Source organism: Octopus sinensis, linkage group LG11 (assembly GCF_006345805.1).
Source record: "Octopus sinensis linkage group LG11, ASM634580v1, whole genome shotgun sequence".
NCBI lineage: Eukaryota > Metazoa > Mollusca > Cephalopoda > Octopoda > Octopodidae > Octopus > Octopus sinensis.
The window spans coordinates 16,222,901-16,237,187 of NC_043007.1; the positions used below are offsets into that span (position 1 = coordinate 16,222,901).

Below are 14,287 nucleotides of genomic sequence, written 5' to 3' on the forward strand. Positions count from 1 at the left end.
CCACACCTAACTACCAACAGACTGTGTCTTCCACTATTCATGACCTCATTTCCTCCTCCTGTCTTCCTCCCACCGCCTCCAACTTCATTGTCCGTACCCCACGCACACCCACTATTTACTTCATTTCCAAAATTCACAAGCCTAACAATTCTGGCCGCTCTATCGTCTCCACCAGTAACAGCCCCACAGAAATGTTCTCCAAATACTTCGACCGTGTCCTTGCCCCCTAATAGCTTCCCTTTCCTTACACATTCACGATACCAATCATGCTCTCCGTCTGTTTAACTCTTTCAGCTTCCCTTCTCAACCCTCTCAAATTCTGTTCACTTTTGACATTAGGACTCGGTATACGGTGATCCCATAAAACGAAGGAATTCTTGCGCTTAAACCCTTCCTTGACCATCGGCTTAACCCTCAACCTGACATTTCCACACGTCTGGTTGAACTTCTCCACTCCCTCAGCTACTTCTTGTTCGCGGTGGAGTTTTACCAAAAGTTTCGGGAGTGGCCATGGGAACGAGAATGAGCCTCAACTGTGCGAACCTGTCCATTGGCTACGATGAGGCCCAAATATTCTCACAATTCACTGGTCTCACTCTCGAGCTATACGGTCGTTATATAGACGACTGTATCGGCGTGACCTCACTCTCCCGCGAACAACTGGACTCCTTCCTTTTTTCTGTCCAATCCTTTCAGCCTAACCTCGAATTCTCCTCTACTATCTCTAACTCTTCCATCGAATTTCTCGACATTTCTGTCAGCAACCTCTATCTAAGCATACTGACTCACACTCCTACATTAACTTCTCCTCCTCCCACTCAACCCACACCAAGCTCTCCATTCCCTAATCCCAATTCCTGTGTCTACGCAGGTTATGCAGTGACGGCCATGACTTTGTGACTCAATCTCAACTCATGGCCCGCCCATTCGTCACCGATTCCTTTACCTGCACCTCTAGTAATGTTATTTACAGCATCACTTGCTCCCTCTGTCCTTCTCTGTACATTGGTCAAAAGGGACACCGCTTGACCGAGTGGTTCGCGGAGCACCTCCGAGACATCAGATTTGGCAATGACAGCCCGGTCTCGCGCCACTTCCGCTCTACCAGTCATTCGCTACATCTGTCCATGTTCTGACTGTGTCAGCACAGGTGTCACCAAGTCTCCCGCCTTCAACGTGAACAGGCATCAATCTTAAATATATATATAAATTCTATAATTAAGACGTGTGAATTCGTTATTCGTCCGTATAAATTTGGAAGTGCTGTTTGTTGGATATTAGTTATTCGATATCGCTTGGTCGAATGCGTATTTAATTATTAAGTACTTTCAAACTTATACGTGAAATACTACACTGAAGTTGGAAATAAGTGAGTAAATAGGAATTTTGCATCTCTTTAATTATAATTATGCTTATAATTATAGAATTTTTGTATAAGTTTACCGATAAAAGTTATTTTAACATACCGAATTATTAATTAATTAATTTTACTCGTTATTATTATTGAAAGTATATGGGTGTGTGTGTGTGTGTGTGTGTGTGTGTATTCTTTTATTCTTTTACATGTTTTAGTCATTTGACTACGGCCATGCTATGAATGTATGATGTTTTGCTGTTTTCTTTTTGAAGGATCAAATACAGTGATTCTGAGTTTCAGGAGATCGTTCAACATTTTCAAGATGTGTTCAAATATATTGGTGTATTTGTACCAGAAAATTTCTTTCCATTCATCAGATTTTTTCGGTGGAATTCTTCCGTAAGTATAAAAACTTCACATCAAAATACGAATATTAAATCAACTTTACAATCCAGGGTATATTAAAAAAAAATTAAAATCCAGGTTTCCAGAATATTCTGAAGATAATTGCTTGATAAAAAATATGCCGGAATTTTGTGTTAAATTATTTCATCTCTTGAACGCAGAAAGCGGATATACTACGTTCAAATCTATATTACTGTTAAGTAGGGAAAGTGACTTTACCCCTACTATTTTGAAAACGCCTCTCATTAGGCTGTGGGAAGAGGAGAGAGAGAGAGAGTCTTTCAGATTTTTATAATTGGTCTACATATTGAAAAAAACCATAAATAATGCAGATTTTTCAGTTGCATAATCTAAATGTCAAAGCCGAAAGGGATAAACTGCCTGCATCAACTTGCTATAAAAGCAGGTAGTAATTTTACCTGTAAAAGCAGGTTGTAATTTTACCTGTAAAAGCAGATGGCAATTTTACATATTTTTATTCTTAATGCAAGTTTTAAAGAATGCAGTTCGATTTTAACCGTTACTTTTTCGTATCTATAACGGAAGTGACAAAGGACATATTTGGCATATTTTGCTTTATGAGTTCAGTAAAGGCAAGAAGGCAACGGAAAAGGCAAGGGATATTAATGCAGTGTATGAGGATCGGACAATAAGCGTAAGCCAGTGTCAACAGTGGTTCCAGAAACTCCGAGCCGGAAACTGAAGCCTAGAAGACAAACCTCATCTTGGAAGATCTGTAGAGCTCGATGAGGACGTCCTGCAAACCCTGGTGGAAGAAAATCCCATTGTAACTTGGATCTGGTCAGTCAACCATTTATCGACACATGCGTGCCATCGGGAAAGTCAGTGAACTGGGGCAGCGGCTTCCTCACAAACTTTCCGAATCTAATCGCGCACAGAGCGCGAATGTTTCCTCTTCTTTGCTGTCACGTTTCACGAATGAACCTTTTTTTGGAGAGAATAGTTACTGATGAGGAGAAATGGTTTCTATATAAAAATTTCAAGCACCGAAAAGTGTGGGTAGAGGAAGGAGAAACTCCGGCACCTCAAGCTAAACACGTAATCAGTTGTCGTCAGTTTGGTGGGATATGAAAGGTTTAGTAAACTTTGAACTTTTAAATCCAAACCAAATTATAACAAAACAGATCTACTGCGAGCAGCTTGAGCGGCTTAAATCAGTGCTAGAAGAAAAATGATTATCTTTGCTTTCAAGTCGAAAGGTGTTCTTCCATGAAGATAATGCTCGCTCACATACAGCAAGGGTGACAATCCAAAGGCCGAAGTCATTTGAATGGGAAACGAATGCCCCACACACCATATTTGCCGGACATTGTCTTATCTGATTATTGTCTTATCTGGATCAAACCTCGTCCTCCCTGAGCTCTGGGAAGGTAAAGTCGATACACTACTGCCTTTGGATGGTGCATCTTATTACAAGTCAGTAGCTTGCGGAATTTTCTACCAAGTTTCATTATTTCACTGGTATTCCAGTTAAGCATATTGAAGTCAGAAAGAATTATCATCATCATTATTACTATTGAGTGAGAGAGCAGTGCATGCCATCAAAGTGACACTGGGATTATTATTATTATTATATTATTATTATTATTATTATTATTATTATTATATTATTATTATTATTATTATTATTATTATTATTAGTGTGTGTGCGTGTGTGTACATATGAATATATAACTCCCTACTTCAAAACAATTCCATGCAAGATAAATAATTCATCTTACAATTAAATGTAATTCCGTGTGCAATTTATATGGAGTTCGTAGTTTGGAAATAAAGAATTTTATTACCAACTGGTTTATAGTGGTTAGATTGGTGAATAAATGTGTTTATTTTTATTGACTCAATAAGAAAGTCAGCTCCAACTAGATATAAACATAGAATTAAGTGTTATTTGATAAAAAATGTTATATTGTAAAACATTTAATTCGGCAAATACGTTACTGTTATTGTTGTTGACTGTCTTGTTATAGATAGAAAAGGTTATAAGGAAGCAGGAGAAGGTCCGAAGTTACGTAAAAAATAAAATCATAGAACATAAAGAAACGTTTAATGCTGAAAACATAAGAGATTTCATTGATATGTATTTGCTGACGCTTGAGAAGGAACCAAACAGTGAAACGTTAACTGGTGAGTTTTGTATGAGCTGTTAATTATATTCTTATAATTCTTCAATGATGTCAATAAAAGAAATTAACAACAAAAAGAATTATTTTAATCATAAAATAAAATATAAAAGATATAAAGGGTATATTATAAATCATTTTGAAGAAACAATATTCTATAATAGATAATCCATATAATTTTCCCTTTCCCAAACATGCTTTCTTTATATGCACACACACACAGACACGCAAAGACAGACAGACAGACAGACACACACACACACACACACATACATACATATATATATATATATACATACATATATATATATATATATATATATATATATATATATATATATGTGTGTGTGTGTGTGTGTGTGTGTGTGTGTGTGTGTGTGTGTGTGTGTGTGTATATATTTACTGAGATCTCCCTTTTAGTAGAAAGAATAGCTATAACTCTTTGACTGCTATTTCTAAACTCGGTGTGTGGTGAGGCAAATCGTTGCTAAACCCTTAATTACTTAGTATATATATATATATATATATATATATATATATATATATATATATATAAATATTCAATTAACTTGGGAAAATTATGAGAAAAGCTATTTCTATTCATTTTTGAAATATATATTTATATATATAAAACTCAACTTGTGTGTCTGTGTGTTTAACTTCCCGGCACATCTCCTCATAGCGAACAAATCATAGAACCACCAAAAATGGGTCACTTAAAGTTTAGGCGAATGAAAATTGAACTGCGCTATTTCTGTTCCGAAATTCATTTCGCAAGTGCAAAAATCGATAATGTGTTTGTTTAGGCCTTATCCCATGCATTTAATAGTGAACTTTACTCAGTCAGCTGTTTGACATGAACTGTGTTCACCACGCGTGCAAGCATGCGTAAATTGCATGAAAAATTTTAAAAATCAAGAAATAAATTTTCGGGATGTAGCCTGGATGGTTTTTTCGTATTAATCGTTTGGACTTTGTGAACACATGCCAATTGTTTTCATAATATTTATAACGCTTTGAATTAAACGTGACCATTTTGCGTTGAGTCTGCAGTTTGAATCACTTTAACCAAATTTTAGCAGGCCGGATTTTTGATCATCACGATACATCGCCAGCGACTCCCTGAATCTCTCCCCTGAGATCCCCGTTGAGAAATACTGATCTAAAAGAATAATTCAACAATGCAATTATTTGATTAACAAAAAATTATGAAACGCTTCTACGTACTTCCTATTGAGGAAATAGAATACATATATAATATATATCATTTTTATGTATATATATCCACATATGTATATATATATATGTATATGTGTCTGTGTATATATACATATATATATATATATATATATATATATATATATATAATATATATATATATATATATAAAACTTATAAATAAGGGCAAACGAAAAAATTTCTAATGCCAAATATGCCGAAAATTGGACATATTATCCATTACCATATAATTTTTCATAATACGCACGCTACTCGAAAAAAAGCCGACAGAAATTTCTAAAAAAATTCCATTATTACTATATCGGACCGATTTCAGGGTTAGTTCGTGAGAACCCTCCCTTCGTCAGTGATAAAAGTGGCAAAAAAATAAATGAGATACTTACACATACCCATAAATGAGATACTTACTCATACCCATGGGTATGAGTAAGTATCTCATTTATTTTTTTGCCACATTTATCACTGACGAAGCAGCACGGACATTTAAAAACTTAACATCGGGCACTAATATAAGGAAATATCCCCAAAGTTATTATATAAGAGATTTTGTGCATTCGTAAATTTTTTAAATCCCTTTCGTAAAATGTTTGATCCCCACTTAAAACGTGGTTTCAGATCAAGTAACCTGCCGAAGGAGTTTTAACTGATGATAGTTTGATATATTTTTCTATTTCTGTATATTCGTGTACAGTCATGCTTGAAATGTTCGAGTGTAACTGGACGTGATAAGGCCTATCGCTTCAGAACTAGTCCCAGGAGTAAAAAAATCACCACCTCAGTTCCTGTACATGCAAATTTTGTTGGGGGCTAAGAGGGAGCAGGCGTTTCTGTATCGTTGAAATATATCTTCTGCCAAAACTAACTCAGTTGACCACGCTGCCGAAACGATCTATGCCACTCATAGCCCAACACAAAATGCTTATTTAGGCAAATCAAAGTGTAGAATATTTTCAAATGGGTATTTCTGCAGTGATTGGTCTTAACGTGTCCGATTACACTCGAACGAGTTGAACATAACTGATGCAAATATATTTTACCAAAGATGCTTCTTTGGGACAGTTATTATCCTTATTGTCATTAATTTATTCACTATTTTCTATAATTATGCACAATTATTATGCTTTTAAATCTAATTATCATTTCTACATCGAAGATGAGAATTTGTTCCACACAATTTGCGATTTATTTCTGGCTGGAACCGACACAACTGCTAGCCATCTTACCTGGGCTTTTGTCTGTATGGCCAAATACACGGATGTACAGGAGAAGTGTCGAGAAGAAATTGTACAGGTAAATTATTTATATATTTGTCCTCTTTTAATAGTTAATAGAGTTTGAGAAGATAGATTAATTGTGTAATTTTTATACTTTCTTTTCCTTTCAAATATTTCTTAATGTCCTCTGCTATTTTTCTCGCGTTTACTCACAGAGTAGCCATATCGTTTGAGCTTGCCAGATCGCTGGATCATGTATAATATGCGATACAGGCCTGTCCGATGATTGCACTAATCGGGTATGAAATTTCAAGTAGTTCACGTACAACACCTGTCGTCATTAAATGATATTTAACGATAGTTGGATTGAGAACTATTTACTGATGCTACAATAAATATATATGTATATATATATATATATATATATATATATTATATATATATATATATATCTATATATATATATATTATATATATATATATGTATATAAATATATATGTGTGTATATATACATATATATATATATATAATATATATATATATATATATATATATATTATATATATATATATATATGTATGTATATATATATATATAGATAATTGTGACCGCGTGTGTACCATTGGCGATTTTTTTCCTCCACCTTCCCTTCTTTGGATCTTTCCTTTTCCTGTTTCTGACGAAGAACTCCGCTCGAAATGTTAAACCCTCCTTCTTTCCTTCTTTCCTGAGCGTCCAATAATACCATACTTGTCCCACGTCCTCGCGTTGTTGTGTCTTCTCTTTGTATTTTCATGTTTGGATTAACTATTTATATATATATATATATATATATATATATATATATATATATATGAATTTAAGTCACAACGTATGGATTCAATTAATCCGATGGCACTCATAAGATCAGCTCCTTACTGTAGCATTCTACAAAACATGATATAGAATACGATACAAGAGAAAACCATTAGGAGTGTATACAGTTATAAATAACTAGAGAAAATAACATGAAGTTTATTTAACCATTGGAAGTTCTTATATTTCACCAAAATAATTCATTTTATTATATTATATAATAAGTAAATTATTTACATATCTGCATTAATATAAACAAGTTTTAAATTAATGTAGATACAAAGCTACAACATTAGGCGAGAGAAAAACCCATGTTAAACGATAATCCCTCGACACATTTCAAGTAAGCAAAGTGAATATTTAAAAATGGAGCCTTAATAGTTATGGGAAACAATAATAATAAAATTAATAGAAAATAATAAGACGGTTTTTTAAGAGAAGGGAGATTTAGCAGGATATTAAAAGAATAATTAGTTGATAGCTTTGGTATAAGAGAAGGAAAATCATATATTTACCGTTAATAACATGGGTTATTTTGCATGCTTTCAACGAATGTGGCATCGAAATCATGCGTAAACGGCTCCTTATCCAGAAATGGAAAGATTTTGCTGCTATTTCTTGCATGCCTTACTACCACCTAACCGGTATTTCGAGTCCATTACCGGAAACAGCTGTTACGTGGTAGTAGGGCGTGCTAGAAATAGCAGCCAAATCTTTGGCGCTGAGATGCGCTGAATGCACTCGAAAAAATTTTTGTAATGGTATTCCGTTGGGGTATTCTTTCGCTTTGACTCTCAGAATTGTCGTTTTGGCTCTCAGAACTCTCATCCAGATCAGCTGTTTTTATTCGTTAATTTCTGTAAGAAATTTTATATTTACTTTTGTTTTAAAGTGAAAGAGAGGAGAAAATGAATGATGCATGAACGTGTATATAAAATGGACGTGTGTGGGTGAGAGAGAGAGAGAGTGTGTGTGTGTGTGTGCCACTTACACATGAGAACACACGTTCACACTCTCACTCTCTCTATTTCTCTATCTCAAAAAAACACTTGCACACGTACATTTAAAAAAGATGTACGCATATGTAAACCTTCTCTCACTCTCTCTCTCTCTTCCTGTTTCTTTCCGTCTCTCTCTCTTTCTTTCTCCCCCCCTCTCTCTCTCTCTTTCACAAGCACACGTCTATTTCATGTACATATTTCTTTCACTTTCTCCTCGCTTTCACTTTAAAACTAAAGTAAATAAAAAAATAGTTTTACGTAAATTAACGAACTCCGAATGACAGTTCTGAGAGTCAAAGCGAAGCATCGTCACTCACTTGAAAATGATTAAAAAACACATTAAAATATTGTCTGTTTAATGAAAGCTAAAATATAAACACTTATTGTACAAACAACTTACATTTTTGAAACAGCATTCAGTTAAAAATATTTCTAAATTATTAAAACTTTCTTAGAGAGCGCGAAAACTATGTGTGTGGATATGTCACAGATAGCGGGCGTCTGTTTATGTTGGTTGACACGTCATGACATTCATGACATGTGTGTGTATTCTGTATGTGTGTATGTGTTGACGTCATGGAAGCCATGATTTTATTTCGTCAAGAGATAACAAGCAAAAATTGTGTTTGTTTTCATTAATAACTAAATGTCCAAATATCACAAAATTTTGTACAGCACTGCCGAACGTAAGTATAAAAGCAAATATGCAAAAGAAACTAAGATAAAATCTACTATTTCTGAAATTGATACTACTGTTTATGGTGTTAATTTGGATTTTGAAATCAGTAAGTTGGTCAAATGTGGGCGTCCACAAAATTAGGCAGTCATATAAGTAGCGTTTCTAGTTTTCTAGTAAATATTTATGGAAATCCAAGCCATATTTTAATTTACATTGTTCATATATCTGGAACTCCATGTATACCATGACTAGATTTGCATTGGGGCGACTTTTGCCCCCATAGCTGTCCCAGATATTTGTTCATAAATATTGTCATTAAACTCAAAAACGTTGTTTTTATGGATGAATTTTAATTTTCACTTCTGTCTGGGATTTCATGATGGAATTTTTCTAGCCAGAAACTTATTCCCTCCAGTCCATATTGGTGCGGGATCGTGGTATAGAGTTTTCGTATATCACATGATACAATAATGGTAACTTTGTTAACGGTTGTAGGGGGGGTTATGTCAATAAAGAGACAAGTTTCCATCTTTGGGATGTAGTTAACATAGACAAATTCACATTTGGAACTTGAGAAAAGTGTTGCATATTTTTACAGTTCCACTTACAGATTCCACTTGTAATGTACGAATTAGCTGGTCGATTTCTCTCTCTGAAAATCCCTGTTTATCCACATTCTCCTTTAACAAAACTTAGTGCTCCAAGTATTATTAGTATGAATATGAATTCATAGTCTGGATACAGAAGCTGGAAATTTCGAAGCAGTTGTCCATAGATATTCTCTTTTACTTCGATTTTCAAAGAGATATATATGTGCGCACGTACGTACGTATGTATGTATGTATGTATGTATGTATGTATGTATGTATGTATGTACGCACGTACATATGTATGTATGTATGTATGTATGTATGTATGTATGTATGTATGTATTATGAATTAAGTCTTTTGTGAATGCTTATCTATTTCAGATCACCAATCAGACCAGACCTGTTACAATGGAAGACAAACCACATATGACATACGTTGCAGCAACTCTTTTTGAGGTTCACAGAATTGGGACAATTGGTAAGAAGGCCGTCATGCAATTTTCATAATACAACGATATCTCCTGTTATTCATGTATAACTTGAATCAGTACGCCAATGATATTCGCCCCAAAACGTTTATATCCCTGTGTTAATGGCATACTTTCCTTGTGCTTTACATTGTTTTTATTGTTAGTAAGCACTTTTGTAATATAATCTCAAACTTTGTTGGTTATACCATCCCTGAAAGTCAACTCCTCCTGACATGATCAATTCTCTTTCAGTTCTAATCTGTATTGTTACATTACAACATTTCGTCAATCCAGTGTTACATAAGCTCAGATCTCTAACGTTGCGACACAGACTAATTTAATACCCAATTTTACAGCAACAGTGTTACGGAACGAAATTTCTGTTTCAATACAACTCCATATTAATTAATGCCTATAAAGGTGTCACAGAATAATTACATCAAAGTTATTATGATATCCATAGTAACATATTTAATTTAGATTATCGTTAATTTGGGCTCTGTTAATATTTACAAAGATTCTTTTTTGCAGCTTCTGTAACTATTCCACACACCGCTGAAGTCCAAACAACTCTTCAAGGTTATGATATTCCAAAAGGTACTCTCGTTTCATTCTTAATATTGGAAGCTCATTCTGATCCGAACTATTGGGATAAACCAGAGGAATTCCGTCCTGAAAGATGGATTGATGAAAATAATGAGTTAAAGAAAAATGAGGCTTTTTTACCTTTCGGTTCGGGTAAGTATTGTAAATAGATTCTAATGATTTAGTATATCTATAATAAAACGGTTCCCAATCGTGACCAACACAACATTTGCCTCGATCTACAGCTAGACTATCTAATGATTGTTTTAAAACTGTATGTTAAGGGGAGATTTAATTATTGAATTGTAGAATCACCAGAGTTGGTTTGACATTAGTAAAAATGAGACACTATAAAACAGCAATCTACTTCAAATCTTATTTAAGTGCGTATTGATATTCATCACTTCAACAAAATAAGCATCAATGGTCCACTAAATACGCTACATAGAATATTTATTCTCTAAACAAATATTTGGTCATTTTTTCTCCCGAGATATATCCTTATTTCTGTGAGCAAGCCTCGATTTGTTTATCTTATTCATTTAATAACATATTTTTAATAAAATTACTTGATTCCTCGATTTCAATTTCAAATTTATAACTTCGCGCTATGGGAAACATTTACCTCCCTTTATATTAACAGTCATCTTGAAGGCAATCCCGTGTGCTTGAATACACGGGGTACCTTCAGGATGGTTGTAGTTTCTGGAAATCCATTTTTAACATCTGACTATTGTCAGGGCGTGTGTGTCTATGACTGGAAGTCTGTTCGACTATATAAAGGGTGTAGGAGATAACAGCCAGAACATATTCACACCTAACTAAAATCAATGACGACTTATCTAATTTTTATCACTTGTATATGATACATATTTAGCATACATAGTGTGTGTTGTTTAATTTATAACTACTGCTTTATTTGTAGGTCCAAGAATGTGTTCAGGAATGTCATTAGCCAATACGGAAGCTTTCCTGGCTTTTACAAACATCTTACAGAAATTTCAGTTGGAAAAACCTTACGAAACACCAATGACGGTAGAGGGCAACATGTCTGGCCTCGTTTATGTCCCAACAAATGATGATATCCGTGCAATACCATTGTGATATAATTTGGATAGCGAGAAGATATCTTTTGGAAAGTAGGGGAAAATTTTCTTCGTAGAATACTGGCAGATCCGCGATAGTAAATTATAGTATTTCTCTATGCTTTCACTCATAGTAGTTCTCCAACAATATTATTAGATAGACACACATGGTAATATATGTATGCTGGTATATCAAAAGGAATATCTGCGGATATGTACCATGATATATAGAGAACAGAAATAGACAAACTTTCGAGAAATATGGTGGTCATAATGTCTTCCTTTCCCTTCGTAATTTCCTTGAGTTACACTTTTCTTTATGTTGCTAATTCCTGTATACTCCTTCGTATAATTTACGCAAATAAAACTATAAGATAAATTATCATTTCGTTTTTGTATTGGCTTTGCAAGATTCTTTTTGTGATTTCGTGTGTTGATAGAAATTTTGTTGTGTCCAGGGAGAGACATTATGCAAGGAGTAATAACACACATACTGGCTCGATTCCGGTCCTTTTTTATTAGTCAATTGGTTAGAAATCCAACTAACTAATAGATTGTTGTTTAACTTGGTTAAACAGTCAATCGTCTGTTTTGCTTTTGTTTGTTTGTTTGTTTGTTTTTTTGTCAAAGATCTTTCGTTGCTATTTGCAAAATGTTCGATGAATATTTTTAGTCTTTTATGGAAGCTGCGTTTGTCTGAGACATTGTTGCGCGCCAATGTGCGCGTGAGCTTGAGTGCTTGTGTATGCATGTAAGTACGTATGTATGTATGTATGTATGTATGCATGCATGTATGTATGTATGTATGTACGTATATATGTATATATGTATGTATGTATGTATGCATGCATGCATATATGTATGTATGTATGCATGTATGTATTTATGCATGTATGTATGTATGGATGGATGCATGCATGTACGATATACGTTTGTATATATGTATGTATGTGTGCATGAATGCATGCACGTATGTATGTATGTATACCATTATTCAGTTTAATTTCAAGATTTTTTTACCAATAGAGAAAGAGCCGGCTTCTAACCCACATCCAAAGTTCCTTCATTGGAATTTCAACATCAACAACAGGGTACTTTTTTTGTATGTATGTATGTATGTATGTATGTATGTATGTATGTATGTATGTATGTATACACACACATACATATACCTATGTCTTTACTACCCACAAGGGACTAAACACAGATGGGACAAACAAGGAATCACAAACGGATTAAGTCGATTACATCGACACCAGTGCATAACTGGTACTTATTTAATCGACCCCGAAAGGATGAAAGGCAAAGTCGACCTCGTCGGAATTTGAACTCAGAACGTAACGGCAGACGAAATACGGTTACGCATTTCGCGCGGCGTGCATACACACACATACTTTTTACAAAGATTTTTCGAAAATTTTCGTCAAAATTTTAACAAAAATGTTTCGTCAAAATGTTTTGAAAATTTTTCAAAAATTTTCGTCAATATTTTTTCAAAAATTTTATAAAAAATTTTCGTCAAAATTTTGACCAGAAATTTTCAAAATATTTATGAAAAAATTTTGACGAAAATTTTCGAATTTAAAAAAAAATTTTTTGAAATCTTTCGTCAAAATCTTTTCAAAAATTGTTTCGAAAATTTTGGTCAAAATATTTTTTAATTTTTTGAAAATTTTTTTTTGATAGTTTTGGTCAAAATTTTTTCAAGAATATTTCTAAATTTGGGTTTTAATTTTTCTTAAATTTTTTTTGAAAATTCTTCTAGAAAATTTTCGTTAAAATTTTTCAAAAATGTTTTCAAAATTTGTGGTCAAAATTTTTTCAGAAGGCGCCACGCGTATTTCAATAACCTTGGTTGTTATTTCATGAAAATCGATTTCTGACGTCTGACGTTGATCAGGACGTGTGTGTCTATGAAGAGAAGTTTGTTCGACTTACAAAGGAAAGATATTTACACCTAAACTAAAGTCAATGACGGCTTATCAGCTTTGATACAGCATTGACTACTGCTCTAAAACATTTTCAGGCTCATAGTCCTTATGTACGATGAATAAACATTAATAGTGAAATGTAAAAGCTGTGATATTTAAATTTGTTCAATGAACCTATGTTTACATTTTAATTATAAATGTATTGTGTGAGTGTGTGCGTACGTATGTGTCTGAATGTATGTGTGTGTGTGTTTGTGTGTGTGTGTTTGTGTGTGTGTGTGTGTGTGTAAATATATTCAAATTTTATCACATGTTAGCACATGTGTATGTATATCGTTTTATTTGTAACATCTGCTTTATTTGTAGGTCCAAGAATGTGTGCAGGAGTGACACTGGTTAATACGGAAGCTTTCATCACTTTTACAAAAATCTTACAGATATTTCAGTTGGAAAAACCTATAAAAGCACCAATGAAATTAGAAGGCAAGCAACCAGGCATCACTTATGTTCCAGTGAATGATGATATCCGTGTAACAGGATTGTGATATACATCAGTCATATATATGTGTTTTAGCGTACCTATTTAAGGTATACTAGATATAACTGAAAATACATCTCTTTGAAAGCAGAGGTCCTATTTCTTCGCAGAATACTGACAGTTCAACGATCGTGAATTATTGTATTTGTCTATGTTTCCTTTCTTTAGTATTCCTCCATAGAGTTTATTAAAT

The 14,287-nt window shown here is 33.8% G+C and overlaps 1 protein-coding gene across 2 annotated transcripts in view; it reads left to right on the forward strand.

Moving 5' to 3' along the window:
* Positions 1-14,256, forward strand: part of LOC115217542 (cytochrome P450 2B2-like) — a 25,611-nt gene extending 11,355 nt beyond the window's left edge. Inside the window, exons 3-8 of one of the 2 annotated variants that reach the window (XM_036507112.1) lie at positions 1,630-1,756; positions 3,754-3,910; positions 6,299-6,435; positions 9,867-9,963; positions 10,487-10,693; positions 13,923-14,256. In XM_036507112.1, coding sequence (XP_036363005.1) covers positions 1,630-1,756; positions 3,754-3,910; positions 6,299-6,435; positions 9,867-9,963; positions 10,487-10,693; positions 13,923-14,101 — 904 coding nt within the window. In that variant the 3' untranslated portion in view covers positions 14,102-14,256. Of the gene's footprint in view, positions 1-1,629; positions 1,757-3,753; positions 3,911-6,298; positions 6,436-9,866; positions 9,964-10,486; positions 10,694-11,465; positions 12,018-13,922 lie in introns of those variants that run through there. The other variant, XM_029787269.2, reaches the window with a different exon arrangement.
* Positions 14,257-14,287: the final 31 nt, after the last annotated feature.